At 36.6% G+C, this 16,540-nt stretch overlaps 3 protein-coding genes across 4 annotated transcripts; all 3 read left to right on the forward strand.

The window, feature by feature from the left end:
• The first annotated feature begins 521 nt into the window (after positions 1-521).
• On the forward strand, positions 522-11,761 carry GONST1 (golgi nucleotide sugar transporter 1). Of its 2 annotated transcripts, none has more exons than XR_015122293.1 (9): positions 522-813; positions 1,247-1,466; positions 1,626-1,765; positions 2,666-2,795; positions 5,015-5,113; positions 9,163-9,297; positions 10,222-10,338; positions 11,093-11,190; positions 11,300-11,761. XR_015122293.1 is itself a non-coding variant. In XM_086243663.1 (9 exons), the coding sequence occupies exons 2-9, from the start codon at positions 1,260-1,262 to the stop codon at positions 11,356-11,358; spliced, it is 1,005 nt and encodes a 334-aa protein (XP_086099789.1). In that variant the 5' UTR covers positions 522-813; positions 1,247-1,259; the 3' UTR covers positions 11,359-11,761. The 2 variants fall into 2 exon arrangements, 1 of the variants encoding a protein (XP_086099789.1); XM_086243663.1 differs by having other exon boundaries at positions 9,163-9,317.
• A 652-nt stretch (positions 11,762-12,413) lies between these two features.
• Positions 12,414-15,160, forward strand: LOC147283583 (protein FAR1-RELATED SEQUENCE 11-like). The gene is made up of 5 exons (XM_086245542.1): positions 12,414-12,712; positions 13,286-13,372; positions 13,459-14,693; positions 14,764-15,000; positions 15,085-15,160. The coding sequence occupies exons 1-5, from the start codon at positions 12,674-12,676 to the stop codon at positions 15,158-15,160; spliced, it is 1,674 nt and encodes a 557-aa protein (XP_086101668.1). The 5' UTR covers positions 12,414-12,673.
• On the forward strand, positions 15,160-16,314 carry LOC147283584 (uncharacterized). The gene is made up of 2 exons (XM_086245543.1): positions 15,160-16,058; positions 16,141-16,314. Exons 1-2 carry the CDS (start codon positions 15,309-15,311, stop codon positions 16,312-16,314), a joined length of 924 nt encoding a protein of 307 aa, XP_086101669.1. The 5' UTR covers positions 15,160-15,308.
• The last annotated feature ends 226 nt before the right edge of the window (positions 16,315-16,540 follow it).

Below are 16,540 nucleotides of genomic sequence, written 5' to 3' on the forward strand. Positions count from 1 at the left end.
GCACTCGGCATCGTACCGAGGGCTTGGCAGCCTACCGAGCGCTCAGTGCATGCATATGCATCTTTTTTGCTTGCAGATGTATCTTTTTTGCTTGTAGATACATTTTTTTTGCTTGCAAATGCGTGTTGCACCTGCAAGTACCGAGCGCTCGGCAAATTGTTCACCAAGCCCTCAGTAAATAGTTTGAGTTTCTACTTAAATTTTGAAACGGCTGAGGTTTGGTTTAATTTTTATTTTTATTTTTTTTTTTCATTTTGAACTTTTAATTAAAGGACCAAAAAATAATCCTCATCTTAGGAAATGCCATAGAATAGTCCACCTTTGTGAACGGGGCATCTCAACAACCCTTGCATGATAAATTTGTGAAATAAATTAAAAAAATGGACTATTATTATAATTATAATTATAATTATTTTTTATTTTTTGTAAAAAATGTAGTAACATAAAACAAAGTCAACCGTCAAAGGAGTTCAACGAAAAACAAAAATCCATAAGACAAGAAAGAACATTTAAATTTTAAACCCAGGAGCTCTGTTATGACCAAAAAAAAAAAAAAAAAACCAGGAGCCTCCTTTTTCGCTTTCCTTTCCTCAGTGATTCTATGTTTCTGGCAGCCTAAAGACTTTTCTTTCTATTTGATTTGCTGCTATCTCAAAAGGGGGTTTCTTCTTCTCTCCCTTTCGCTGTAGTGGCCAGTTTAGCTCTGATCCTTGATGGGTTCTTCGTAATTCATAGAGTATAAGAAGTTATCCCTCTTTTGGGTCTTCCTTATACTTGTGGAGCTATTCAGGTTTTGGCTTAAACGGACTCAAGGTGATCAAAGTTTATCTCTTGGTTGTTGTTGGTGTTAGATTTTGATTATGTAGTAGCTAAAATCAAATGGGTTGCTATTGGTATTTTTTCTACCCCACTGGTTGTTAATTAACTTGTGGAATTTAGCAAGTTGGTACATATAATTTTGGGTTCGAATAGTTTAATTTGTCTTTGTTTGTTGTTCATCACTGATCACATATATTTTACCACGAATGGAAACTTTTTCCGAATCTACTGAAGCGGAACTCATCTGACCTGTAAAATTTGTTTGCAACCAGTCCATATGTTCTCTATGTCTCATAATAAGTTCTCCCAGTCTTTCTGTCTGTCTGTGTTTGGGTGTCTTTCTACCTCTCTCTCTCTCCTCCTGTTTGGCTTTTATCTATTGAATGCAGCAGAAAATAGTAATCAATGTTGTTCATTTTTCATATAGGTTTTGATTTGCAATGAAGAATGAAACTGACCTGGAAGGTGCAAATTTGGAAAAAGACAGAGATAAAGCAACTCGAAGTAGTAAGGTGGTTAAAATACCCAATCAGGCCTTGTTGGCTGGCCTTGCATATTGCATGTCCTCCTGCAGTATGATACTAGTTAACAAATTCGTGCTTTCTAGCTATGGTTTTAACGCTGGAATTTCTTTGATGCTGTACCAGGTAATTACCATTATCGATTTTGTTTACTTTAAGTAGAGTTTGTATTTATTTTTTTCCCGAAAGCAGAAAAAAGGGGCTTTCCACCCAACTCTATGTATTCAAGAACTTTGAAAATACTTTTTAAGATCTAACTATCTCATTGTTTTTATGTGGATGCAGAACCTCATCTCAGTTTTTATTGTGACTATATTGAGTTTTCTGGGTGTAATATCAACAGAACCACTGACATGGAGATTGGTTAAGGTCTGGTTGCCTGTGAATGTTATATTTGTTGGGATGCTCATTACAAGCATGTTTAGGTATGAAGTAAGTACAGAGGTTTTCTTTTTTGAGGTCATCTTGGTGTTTAATGGAGTTTGAAAAATTTCAATTAGTTGGTCTATGAGAGTTAATATCAAAATATTACATTTATTTCCAGCATCGATCCTGTTTATATGTAACATTCATATTGATCCTTAATTAAACAACACCTGCCAAGTAAGCTATGTAGGTTTCTAACACAATACTTCCTGGACACTTCCAAACACATACCTGATACTTCACAAATGTTTTCAGATTCTGATAATATTTTATATTTTTGAAACATATCTAATATGTATTAGATACTTTAAGAAATGGGCCTTAGCACTCGATTTTGTTGGTACCATCCAATCGAATCCAATTCAATTGTTTACTTAATTCAATATCAGTGAATTAAACCAAAACCTGTTTTCAAAATATCAAGTGGAAGAATAAAATTTTTTAGAAAGTCTTTTATTTGCCTATGAGTAAGTATCAAATACAACTTGGATTTTCTAATTTGAGTGTTCACCATGGCTATATTTTATTATCCAAAAGATAAGATTAGGTGAATCTCAGATGTAGACCCACATTTGGCACATGATACTATTACTCAAATCCTTGTTACATAAAGTCTGGTATGAATCTTAAAGTTTTAGGTGTACATATTTTGACATAAGAAAATTACCAATCATGAAACCATTCCTTTGTTCTTAATTCTTGCAGGTCCAAACTTGTCTTTTTTCTGCACAGTATATACATTTTTTTTTCCACCTCATTAGTCCCTTAGGTAGGGCGCATCCAGTGTTGGTGTATAAACATTTAAAATTGATTTGGGATGTGTCCTAGTGTAATGCATATAGACCCACTTTAGGTGTCTTCTGTTTTTGGTTACTTAAATATGATCATTGTGTTTGCAGCTTAAAGTACATTAATGTAGCAATGGTCACAGTCCTGAAGAATGTTACTAATGTGATAACTGCTCTTGGCGAAATGTATCTATTCCAGAAGCACCATGACAACAGAGTGTGGGCTGCTCTGTTTCTAATGGTATGTTCGATAAGTCAGAATGTGAATATGCGATTCAGTTGATAAATATTTAAACTGGGTTTAAAATAACAAAATCAAGCTTATTTTTTTCCGTCTTGTTGCTGTTAGCTTTTTTGCTTTTACCTGAGAGCGTCTTGTCTTGTCTTGCCTTCCTTTTTGTTGTTATTTGTCTCATCATTTTCATTCATTTTTTTTTTTTTTTTCTTATTCACATCTTAATTCGTTAAATTTAAATCAAGAGCACAATGTTGTGTGGGTGAAAAATCAATTTCTCAAAATTTATAGCTTATAATATATATATATATATAGAGAGAGAGAGAGAGAGAGAGAGAGAGAGAGAGAGAGAGAGAGAGAGTCGTCTTCTAGAGCAGATGACCGCAACAAATCTGCAGGGCTCTGAGTGCTCGGTGGGGAATGGCGAGCGATTAGTAGTGCAAATTTTTTTGGCTCTTTTCGCTTGAGACATGGTTTATCGATTTGAAATTAGGTATTAACTATGGGGATAAACCCGTTGGGAAATGAATGACCGTACTTTCTTTTCTAGAGCGGATATCTACAATTTGTTTTTCATGGATTCTAGGCGTCGAGTGCTCGGTAGTGCATTTTTTCTTCTTTTCCAAGCTCTCGACATCAAGTTTGCTTGCTGTATATTAGGTTTGAACTCTCCCAAAGCCATTCTACACCCTATGGGATGAGCCCGTCGGGAAACGGGGTAAAAAATGGCAGTCTTTGGGAGTGATTGGCAATTGAAAAAAAACAGTGCCGTCAGCGCTATTGTCGATTGCTCGACACTTGATATTTGCAAAAAAAAAAAATAATAATAATAAAGTGCGGACATCCGCTTTAGAAAATTATTTTATTATATATATATATATAGAATTTTTCTTTAGAGAGGATGTTCGTATTTTTCAACATTTGCGGATGCCAACACAGTGCTGACATGGGGTAGACAGTGTGTCGACACAGATGATGTGCTGCAGCAAGTTCTGGAATTTCGTGTCGACACACTATCTACCCCATGTCAACACTATGTTGACATTTGCAAATTTTGAAAAATGCGGACATCCTCTCTAGAGAAGGACTGTATATATATATACATATATATATATATATATGAACGAGGTAGGGGTCTTCCATTGAGGGATCCCTCATTTAACACTAAATGAGGGATCCCCCTTGTGTTGATCCGAACTGTTCATTTTTTACATCTCCATTGATAGATCATCCTTGTAAAAAATCAGTCAAATCAGAAATCATTTGCCTATCTAACTTTGATCAAACAAATGAACGGTTTCATCGAAAATATTTGGTTCATTTATTTGTTTGATCAAAGTTTGATAGACAAATGATTTTTGATTTGGTTGATTTTTTGCAATGATGATTTATCAATAAAGATGTAAAAAATGAACGGTTTGGATCGACACAAAACGACTTGTGTGGTCCCCATAGGGGATCCCTCATTTAGTGTTAAATGAGGGATCCCTCATTGGAAGGCCCCTGTCAAATGAGGTATATCTCATTTGATGGTAAATGAGGCATCTCTTGTGGGAACTACTCCGTATTGTAGTTCGATGATTGTAGCTTCTTTTTTTTTTCTAAGTTTGCAAAATATTAGACAAACCAGAAACCATTAAGACATCTAATTGTAATCGAATAAATAGACATACATAGTGATTTAGATAAACACGTGAAATGATGACCATTTAATCAAATGGTTAAACAGTTTCCGATTTGTCTAATTTTTGTAGGAATGATCCTTGAGGAAAACCATATATATATGAATGGAAGGCTAAATCAGTGTGCATATGTGGCTGTAGTTGATGTTTTAAATTTTGGTTTTAATGATTCCCACCATGCCCATTTACTAAGACAAAAGCTTTGTTGAGTTGATGAAAATATAGAACTTCTAGGCGTCTGCCGGCAACACTTCTATCTTTGGTGCATTATAGTAATTCTGTAAGTATGGCAGGTTGATGTTCCATGTCAGAAAGGATGTTGTGTTGGTGCATTTGCATACATGCACGCATGTTCATTTACATAGTTTTGGTGATTGCCAAGATGAACCATTACCAACTTAATGTCATTCATGCCTGCAGTACTGCATCTCAGTTTGAACTTATTTGAATATGTGTTTGGGTGTCATAAGAATATATTTTATGAGTTCTCACAATTTTGATAATGATATGGTTTGACATGGTTTTTGACTTTAACTTTTGCAGATAATATCAGCAATTTCTGGAGGGGTCACTGATTTATCTTTTCATGCCGTCGGCTATGCATGGCAAATAATTAACTGTTTCTTAACTGCATCATATTCTGTGAGTTTTTCAATATGTTCTGCACAATTTCTAGAATCTCATTCACTTTTTAAAGTCTTCAACTTCCCCTCTCTTTGCATAGCTTGCATATATTTGGAATTTTATTTTAATAGACTGTTTAAGGACAGTACTTCATATAAATCAGATTCCTTCATCTGTGATGTGGTTGTTGATATCTCTCCCCTCAGAAAAGGTTGTTAGCAATAAGATTGATCAAATGCAATTTTTTCGTTTATTTTATTGGCTATGCACTGCCTTACTTGAATAAAAGGCATTACTTGACAAACTAATTATAGCGCAATAAAAATCAGGCTTGTCAGGTGTAATAACAGTATCCTCTGGTGTGTATGGGTGCACTATTGTGAATTTGGTTTTGGCGTAGTGAATTTTATCCTTGCTAACTGTGTTTATCATTCCTTGTTGTAATGCTTGTATATCATTCGAATGGATCTCATCCACTAGCCACTATGCATCTCAATTGTCCATAGATATGTTTTAATGGGTCAACAGCAAGATATTTAAGGACTAGAAGGAGAAGAATTGATATATATATATATATATGTATATATATATACACGCATAAAGAGAATACATTTCTCATAAAGAGAGTACATGGTTGTTTATATAGGACTCCAATATGTAAAATCTACTCTACGAATTAGTGTTGAATTAACCTAATTATACAAGAACCAAGATACTAGACTATAAGGCTTGAATTTCATCTAACCTTAAATCAAGATTAATCTACCAGGCTGTCTCTAGGAATTTAGCCTCAAATTAACCTAATTCCACCAGACCATAAGCCTTGAATTAAGACAAATCAAACCTTAAATCGAGATCAATCTACCAGGCTGTAAACAGCCTATAGTAATGACAATCCCCCTCAAGTTGGACATTAGATTTTGGCAACTGTCAACTTGTTGCAAATATCACCATAAGCATGTTTTTTTGAGGTTCTTAGTGAATATGTCGGCTAGCTGATTTTCAGAGGGCACAAATGGAGTCATTATCTCGTTTGATGCCACCTTAGAATGAATGAAAGGACAATCAACTTCAATGTGTTTTGTCCTTTGATGGAAAACTGGGTTACTAGTGAGATGAATGGCTGTCTGATTATCATAGTACAATGTAATACAGAGAGAATATGGGATTCAAGATAATGGGTGGGATGCTAAATCTTTGGTGAGGGGATTGAGTAGGTGTCCTTGGAAGGATATAAGTCAAGGTTATGATGACTATATGGGTCATTGCATATTGGTTGTAGGGAATGGGTTTAAGGTGAGATTTTGGGAGGATGTGTGGGTTGGGGACATACCCTTGAGCAGGTCATTTCCTCGACTGTACAACTTGCCCACAGTCACAATTTTGTTATTCCAAGATTGGCAGTACAAGCGGATTTGGGAAGGCAGGGTTTCTCCTAATGTCAAGGTATTGGCTTGTCTTGTGGCTCACGGGCAGGTTAACACATTCTTTTTAGTCCAAAGAAAGAGGCCTTACTTGTGCTTTTCTCCTCAGTGGTGCTTTAAAGCTGTGTTGGAGGTTGCTCAAGAAAGCTAATGGAAGTTGGGTTATTCCCTAGGGCTGTTTTTCTTTGCTGTGTGAGCAACATAAGGTTTTGGGAAGAAATAAGAAAGCAAAAACTTTATAGGGGTGCATGGTGTTAGCAGTTTTTTTGGTTATTTGGTCGTAGCAGAATGGGATGACTTTCGAGTAATATAAAGGAGTGGGCGAAGATCAGATTTTGGTCGGCTTTATAGGCATCAGTAGTGTCAGAGTTTAGAGGGACTTATTTATCTGCTATCATGTTAGATTAGAAAGCTGCTGTGTGTTAATGTATTAGTTAGGTGAGTGTCTTGTTTTTGCTTTAGGGGGTGGCATTTTATCTCAGATGTAAGATCTTCTGATGTTGTGGACACCTTGTCTACAATCTGCACCCAGTTGCTTTTCTTTTAACAAAGTACATCATTTTTTTCAAAAGAGAATGGCAGTGAGTCAGATTACACCTATAAGCTGGGATTTTAATAAATTAAATGAAAATTGAGGTACGAACAGTACCAATCCCCTGAATTGGAGATTTATAACTGTTAGAATATAAAAGCGCACATCTTAACAACTTAAGCTTTGGGAATAGTGGTAAACCAACAAACTTTATCATGGCATCAGCGTGGGAGATATTAAGTTCAAATACTTACAATTGCATCCTCCCAGTTTAAGTTGAATTCCACGTGTTGGGCTCTATTGGTGGAGAGAGACCCTCCTATGAGGGGGAGTGTTGGAATATAAAAAAATATGTTTGCCCACACCCTAACAGTTTAAGCTTTTGGAATAGTGGTAATTGGTAAACCAAAAAACTATATCAATATCCATTTGCAATTGTAACAAATGATAGAAACTAAGTATGGCAATGATTTGAAAGAACATAGGAATTACTGGTCCTATGATTAGAGGCCCCAGAATCAATAATCCAGGGCAGACTAGATGAGGAATGAAGTCAAATATGACCTGAAGCACCCAAGGTGGTTATGGAGGTAGATGGAAGATCGGTGCATTCTATAAGGGAGTCGTACTCTTCTATAAGTGATGTATTTTTAGTTACAGGAGTAGAAATCTCCCCTAAATAATAGCCTGATCAACCTGATATCATGTTGAAATGAGAATTTAGAAAGAGGGAAAGGACGAATCAGTATATTGCATTGCTCATGAAGAGTATACATGGTGCCAGAAAAATTAGACTCCAATACATAACATCTGCTCTATGAATTAGCCTTGAATCATCTAATCAGACAGAATTAAACTACCACACCATAAGCTTTGAGTTATAACAATCAAACCTTAACACAAGATCAATCTACCAGGTTGTAAATGGTCTATACTATTGGTTATCTCCTAAAAGCATAGGCTATTGTGGGGAGGCCCTATTGAGTATATATATACATGCGTGTGTGTGTGTGTGTAGTTATGTGTATATGTATTATATGTATATATATAGAGAGAGAGGGAGCTTCCGTTAAGGGATCCCTTAAATAAGCTTATCTAGGGGATCCTTTGTAGGGCCCATGCCACATTGTATTTATCTAAGCCATATATTTTTAAAGTCTCTATTCATAGGCCATCTTTGCAAAAAATTAGACAAATCGGAAGTTACTAAGATATCTAATTTTGATAAACAGACAAACAAAATGTATTCTTCGATTCGATAAACACTTGAAATGATCATTTAATCAAATGGTTAAATGGTTTCCGATTTATCTAATTTTTTTTTTTGCAGGGATGATCCTTCAATGGAGACCCAAAAAGTAGACAATTCCGATCATTAAAATATAATGTAGAGTGAGCCTCACAAGAGATCCCTTAAATAAGCTTATTAGAAGGATCCTTGAACGGAAGCTCCCTCATTATATATTGCCTTATTAGACGCTTACAACAATGTTATAGGGTAATGTTTTCTTTCCAAACAAGATTCCACCTAATTAATGGTATTCCGTCATAAAACATTGTCCACAGGCTTGCTTTGGGGGGGGGGGAGGATTTTATTCTCATGGTTAAAAAAATAATGCTTTCTCTGGATATTGGAACCTCTTATTATTGGACATTTAAAACTGTTGTTGGTATAACTTTTATCAAGGTGTGTTGAGTGGTTAAAAATATATAAAGAATACAGTATCAGAACCTTTTAGGAATCATTTAGAGGCATTACTTGCATGGTCTGCAAATATAGAATTCTTACTTCATACAAACTTACAAAGTTTTAGGATAATAATCTGGTTTGGCCTAAGATCATCTAAATCAACCGATTTATCTTCTGAAACAACGGCAGTCTTGTACTATTCTAAATACCATGTTACTAATCTTATAGAAACATATTGTGTTAATAAGATTTTTACTTTAGTGTGCAAAATCAACAAGATGTCAGGAATGGACCTTGGGTCTTGTATCTCAAATTTGAAGTGCTTCCTTGTAATTTCTTGGTCTGTCAACTGGCTTTCTGTTCATTTTCTTTTATATATTTTTAATTGTTGAATGTAGTTGATAGTATTTTATTTGTGCAGCTGACGCTATATAGGGTCATGGATACAGCAAAGCTCGCCACAAAATCTGGCAAACTGAACGAGTTTTCAATGGTCTTGCTAAATAACACCCTTTCTTTGCCTTTGGGGATCCTTCTTATTTTTGTTTTCAATGAGGTTGATTATCTTTTTACAACGTGAGTATTCTGTTTTGAGTATGCAGATAACATGTGTATGCCGCATGTATGACACTTTTTCTGTTGTGTCATATTGATGCAATCTAAATTTTTAATGATAAACATTATGGTTGAGGTCTGCATGATATGCTTATGAGTTATGGCCTTAGTCTTAGTTCATAACGTAATGTGTGGGGTCTGCATGATATACGTATGAGTTATAACCTTAGTCCTAGTTCATAACGTAATGTGTGGGGGAGGATTAGAAAAGCATTTCTCCTTTTGATGGTCATTTTGTCAATGTATTTTTAAATTGGATATTTTTAGAGATTTATAGAAGTGAGGAAACTCCTACAATACAAAGGCAAGTGCAAGGAGTGAACCTACATACACACACACACACCCACAATTCCTCTTTAGCATTTATCATATTCATGAAGATTAAAGTTGAAATCTAGATGAAGGGCTCGGGAAGAGAAAGCTTGCAACTACTATTTTATGATGTGGATTGGATAGAATTTCCGATTCTTTCTTCTTCCTCTTTCCTCACTCCTTCCCCTCCTGAAATGTTTGCCAAAGTTTGAAATATTCCTGATGGTACACCATGGTCTCTATCATATATAACCATTGAGAAATATGCATGAGGTGCTCCAAAGTTTGTTTTTTCATTGTTGCTTTTATTTTGTTATGATTTCTCCAAGAAACTGTGATGACTAGCTAATAACATGTATGCAACCCATTTTTACCATTTGGCTATGACTCAGGTGTAGAATTACATTGTGCGATGTGTAAGGACTTCGTTTACTTGTCATAAGAAAAAATCAGGAAAAAGGAAGTTAGGGTTGTGTTTTGCATTATGTGTTTCTTATCAATTTTCAAATTCTTTGATCCTATTGAATCTAATGAAGGTTAATGAAAATGGCAGACCACTTTTGAGGTTGCCAACCTTCTGGTTGGTAATGACGTTAAGTGGATTTTTGGGTCTGGCAATCAGCTTCACTTCTATGTGGTTTCTTCACCAAACAGGTGCTACCACGTACAGGTAAAATGAAAGTAACTGATGCATTGTTTTCTATTTCTGGGGTTTGCGACCTGGTTTAAGTTGGTGACTCCATTCAAACCTAGATTTATTATTCTTTTTTTTTCTAATTTAAAATTGATTCTTTTACCAGACTTTAGGAGGAAATTAGAAATAATGCAAATAAATCTGATATCCTTTGTTTCCAGGCTGTCAGGTAAGATGAAAGTAACTGATGCATTGTTTTCTATTTCTGGGGTTTGCAACCTGGTTTAAGTGAGATTTTGGTGACTCCATTCAAACCTGGATTTATTATTCTTTTTCTTTTTAATTTAAAATTGATTCTTTTATCAGACTTTAGGAGGAAATTAGAAATAATGCAAATAAATCTGATATCCTTTGTTTCCAGGCTGTGTAGGTCAGGTTCGATTGCAGTTGTGGTTGATGTAGTTTAGATGTTACCTGAACCTACCCAAGCTGGAAACTCGGAGTTTTAGACAAACCCAGAATTATATTTATTTTCACAGTATAGCCTGAGTCTGCATCTGTTGGTCAGTTTCTATAGCTTGTTGACTAGCCAGTGATGTAAGAAGACTTGGCAGTAGATTTTAGAAAAACCCAGAATAATATTTGTATGTGAAAATCATATATCTGTTGTTTGTGTTGAAATGTTGAAATGAAGGGTTAGCATGATTAAATAACTATGCTTATTTTGGATAAGGAGTGTTAGTGATCCATTTGGAAACAACAGCTCTAATTCACTGCTCAATCTCTGCAGCCTTGTGGGGTCACTCAATAAGATTCCTCTATCTATTGCCGGTATCCTACTTTTCAAAGTCCCGACCAGTTTAGAGAACTCTGTGAGCATTTTCTTTGGTAAGTTCTTTCCATTAAAATGGCTTAAGAATGCGATGTTCTCCTCTCTAATCTTGCAAAGAAAAGCTTGATTTTCGTAGCATTACCAATGAAAAAGTGCAATTTGTAGGTCTTTTGGCTGGAGTATTTTTTGCTAGAGCCAAGATGCGAGAGAGATCTCAATCCTGAACAGTTTTAACTAGTTTCGAATACTTAATGACGACCAAATTCTGCACTGGGTAAAAGCTGCATCCGACTGCTTTAATATGTCACGCTTCAATTGCGGGAAATCATTTATGAAGACTGGTGAAGTGACTGATAAAGGAGTATAGAAGGTTTTGCCCATTTGCGTGTGCTGTTTTGTTACAGTTTTCTTGAATGAAAACTTCCATTCAATTTCATCAGGCTCTGGGTATGTTGTATCAAAAATATACCTTACCACTAATATTGTTCACCAATCTGTATTTTCTTCTGTAACTCATTCCTCTGCTTCATCTTTGCTAGTCGTATAGAATCAATAACTCTGAAACTCATGCTAAATTGGGAGAAAAACGAGCTACCCGAGATACTGGTGAAAAGGGCTTTTCCTTTATTTTTGGATGTCTTCTATTTCCTTCTTTCTCTTATTTAATTTTTTTTTTTTGGTTCCATTTTGGTGTTTTCCGCTGTTATGTGGATGAGCAACAGTCTAAAATTAAGGATGCAGGACAACCTGCACATTCTTAATCAATCCAATTTGTTTGCTTCTCTCTCACAGTAAAAGCATCTGTGTTTGGTTTCCTGAACACGCACTCCTGAAATATTATGTTAAATGTTAAATTAGGGGAATAATTTCTGATAATTCATCTCCCAAAGGGAGGCATCTATAGCTAATACTATAAAGTTAGAGATTATATGAATCTTATCATAGTGATTCCAGGAAAAGTAATAAACCTTCAAAACTAAGAAAATCAACTATACATAATTGAAATTATAAGATTGATTCACTCAAAAAATTATTAGGTGTATCCGATATACCGTTATGTAATGTAACAAATTCAACATGTAAGGGTATTATTAGAAGATATATTTATAGGGGGCGGCTATTCCGACCACCCTCTTCTACTTAGTTGACCACCCTAAATTGTATTTAGTAAAAGACATATATACCCTATAGCAAAATGACCATAAAGGACATCTAATATTTGGTTTTCTCCCAACACCCCCTACCATCTTCAACCACCAGCTGAGAGGAGCACCATCATCTTCACCACCATCTTCAACCTTCCACCACCACCATCTTCAACCTTCATCTTCCACCTTCCACCACCACCATCATCAACCTACCACCCTAGATATAGATTTTTGTTTTAAACAATCCCACCCACGTGCTCCACCCACAATCCCACCCGCTGGCTCCACCCACTCCACTCTCTTCTACCACCACCACCATCTTCAACCAACCCTAGACATAGATTGTTTTTGTAAACAAATGCATTGTATCCAAATCACCTACTTTTGACAAATGGACAATCAGAACGACAACTTGGAGTCATCAAATGAAGTAAGTTTGAGTTTTTATTGAGTTTTTTTGAATTTTTTCGCGGCTGAAAATCTGTGAGTTCGTGTTTTTATTCGGTAAACCAGTACCGAAATATACATTATATTTCGGTGGATGGTCACCGAATAAATGTATATATTTCGGTAGGTATCCACCGTTTATAAATGTAATGTCAAATTTTTTACACATTTGTTCGGTCGATGCCCGTCGAAAAATGGCAATACATTCGGTGGTTTATCACCGAAGTTTATACCACCGTTCGGCAGATATCCAACGAATGAATAACGTATAGTTTTTAAAATAGTTTTATTCGGTAGGTAGTTGTCGAATTATATTGGTATATTCGGTACTTAGCCACCGAATATACATGGTTTATTCGGTGGATTCCCGTCGAATACTGGGACAAAACTACATTTTTTCCCGAATGACCAACGTATAATTGTTTCATTCGGTAGTCAATTGTCGAACTTTGTTTGAATATTCGGTACTTAGGCACCGAATATATGTGATATTTTCGGTGGCTTCCCGTCGAATACTAGGACAAAAATTAATTTTTTTTTTTTTTTTGCTGAATAGGAGCAGCAAGTGGATGCTTCCACCGAACTCAGTATAGTTGAAGGAAGGTGCAATTTTGACTACACCAATGAATTCACAACAGCGGAGGTAAACATTGTTTGTATGGCCGGGAATTATGATTTATGCATACCTAAATATGAATTGTAAATAATATATATAATTATCATGTGTAGGTGTTTCAAAGTAAGGATTCAATGGTTAGTTGGATTCGTGCACAAGGAAAAAGGAACAACATGGTAATTGTCATTAGAAGGTCTGATGCAGGCGGGGTTCGTGGTAAGAGAGCTTGGATCAAATTTGCTTGTGAGAGAAATGGTCAATATGAGCCAAATAGATCAAGGAAGTCATCAAAGTCAGATTCAGGCGACCAAACATCCGATGCTGCTAGCCGTAAGCAACCGGTTTCTAATGACTCTAAGGACACCCGTTCGAAGAAATGTGGATGTCCATTCTCGTTGAAGGCGGTGAACACTGGATGTGGTGATCAATGGGAGTTGGAGGTTGCATGTGGAGTGCATAACCATGTAGTTTCAGAGTATAATGAAGGGCATTCATTCGCAGGCAGATTAACTGAAGAAGAGAATTCATTGTTAGTGGCTTTGTCCAAGACTTTGGTGAAACCGAAAGATATATTGAAGACCATAAAAAGTCAGAATCCACAGAATACATCAATCATCAAGACAGTATACAATGCCAGGCAAAAACATAGGGTCATCGAGAGGGCCGGTAGATCAGAGATGCAAGTATTGCTAACTAAGCTGAGAGAACATAATTATGTTGAGTGGCATAGAAGTTCTGGTGATGTTGTGACTGACCTGTTTTGGACTCATCCTGAGAGTGTTGATATATTACGTGCATTTCCGCATGTACTGATAATGGATTGCACTTATAAGACTAATAGGTACCGTTGGCCACTTTTTGAGATTGTGGGTGTGACTTCCACTAGCATGACATTCTCTGTTGCATTCGCTTATATATGTTCTGAGAAGGAGGATAATTATACATGGGCTTTGGGTAGAGTACGGTCTTTATTGAATGATGACTGTCTTCCTAACGTGATTGTCACGGATCGGGAACTAGCACTCATGTCTGCAATCCCTAAAGTGTTTCCTAGGGCAAGACATTTATTGTGTAGATGGCACATTAGCAAAAATGTGTTGAAAAATTGCAGGAAGTTGTTTGGTACGGTTGACCATTGGGAGAAGTTTAATGCTGCCTGGAATTGTTTGGTTGGATCGGAGAGTGAGGATGAGTATGTGAGTCGTTTGCGTGACATGGAAACCAACTTTTGTTCATACGCCGGAGCTATTGAGTACATTAAGGATAGTTGGTTGATACCTTATAAGGAGAGGTTTGTGGCTGCATGGACAGATGCTTGTATGCACCTTGGTAACACCACTTCGAACAGGTAGTCTATTTTTGTTATCATTGACTTGTTATATGCTTGGACACACATACTAACTTCTTGTTACGAACAGGGCTGAAAGTGCACATTCAAGGTTAAAGAAGGAACTTGGCACTAGTCAGCTTAGTTTTGAGTTATCATGGCAGCATATTCATACATTGCTAGAGTTGCAGCATACACACATTAAGGCATCATTTGAGAAAAGCCGTTGTTTTATCCAGCATAGTGTCAGGAAACATGAGGAGATGAAGGAATTGTTAGGCTATGTATCAGATACAGCATTGAATATAATTGGTTGTGAGATAAAGAGGTACCTTCACTAACCTTCATTCTACGCATTAAACACTTATTTAGTTTGTACCAATAATTTATTCACTTCTTTTATATTGTACAGGGCTGAATGGATTGGAGGTGCCTTACCATGTGATTGCACCATTCGTCGAACACACGAGTTGCCCATGTGCACATGAGATTTTGTCGTATAGACGACGTAACCGGCCTATTCCACTTGACTCCCTTCATCCTTATTGGAGAAAGTTGGATTACAATAGGGAACCGGAGGTCACAAAACTCTCAGATCCTCCAGTTAATGCCACAGTGGATAGACTAATAAAATGGATGGAAGAGCAAGATGCAGACACCCAGAAGCACATAAGTTTGAAGTTAGAAGAGCTTATGAATCCAAGTTCCACTACTCTGAGGGAACCACAAGTGAAGACCAAGACTAGGGGCCGCCCAAGTAAAGCTGAAACCTCTACTAGGCGTTTGCCATCCGCATTTGAGTACGTACTTTCCGGTTGTGACAGTCATTCACCCTCACCGTCCATTGGCAATGTTGGCTGTACCTCGCCAAAAAAGAAACTAAAAAAACGGGCCAACAAAGTGAAGACGAGTTCGCCCATTCCATTTGCTCAGCCACATCGGTATATAGACCAGTTTCAACCCATCATGAGACCGTACATTTCTGGTGTAACCGACGTCTTACCAGATGGTAATTGTGGATATAGAGTTGTAGCTGCAGCTATGGGATTTGGAGTGGATGCTTGGCGGAAGGTACGCACAGACTTATCCAGGACACTGCTACATACACCGGCTTTGTTTGAGTCAGTTTTCCATGTGCGCGAGCGAGTTATGGAGTTTCAGAGGGTACTTGACTATTTTGATGACACCCCTGCACCCAGAGATCATTGGATGACTATGCCCGAGATGGGATATATTATCGCCACATGTTATGGTGTAACCGTGATCCATTTATGTAGATCGTTATGCCTTACGTGTCTCCCACTATATGCACACTCAGAAGCACATCAGGACGTTGAGCTCCGTGAGATTTGCATTGGTTTTGTCAACGGTGATCATTTTGTACAGGTACGGCTATAAATTGTGTAATTGTAAATTTATAGTAGAAAAATTGTCATTGCTAAGTTATTCACTTAATTAATATGTGTAGGTACACTTGTCCCCGGGCCATCCTATGCCACCTATTTCAGATGATTGGCATAAACATGCCGACGCGTATGCCGCACGTGGTTGGTACATTGGATATCAAAATCGCCTTGAGGAGTTCAAGCGAATTAATGGTGACGTGCCTACTCCGGAAATTGTGTCTCTTGATAATGATTGAATTTCAACTTAATGAGTTCAAGTGAATTTTTTTTAACCTTTATGGCGTACGTACCATGTATGTGGGATGATATTAACCTTTATTAGATCTTGACTCATGCATAATATTATCATAATATGTGGTGCTCCAATATTTGTTCGGATTGTTTTTATGCAATTTCAAAGTCACTAAATTAAGATGCTCCAATTTTAGCCAAAATAAAAAACAGAAGGTCATAATTACAAAT

This window comes from Dryas octopetala, chromosome 5 (genome assembly GCF_963921425.1).
Source record: "Dryas octopetala chromosome 5, drDryOcto1.1, whole genome shotgun sequence".
Taxonomy (NCBI): Eukaryota; Viridiplantae; Streptophyta; class Magnoliopsida; order Rosales; family Rosaceae; genus Dryas; species Dryas octopetala.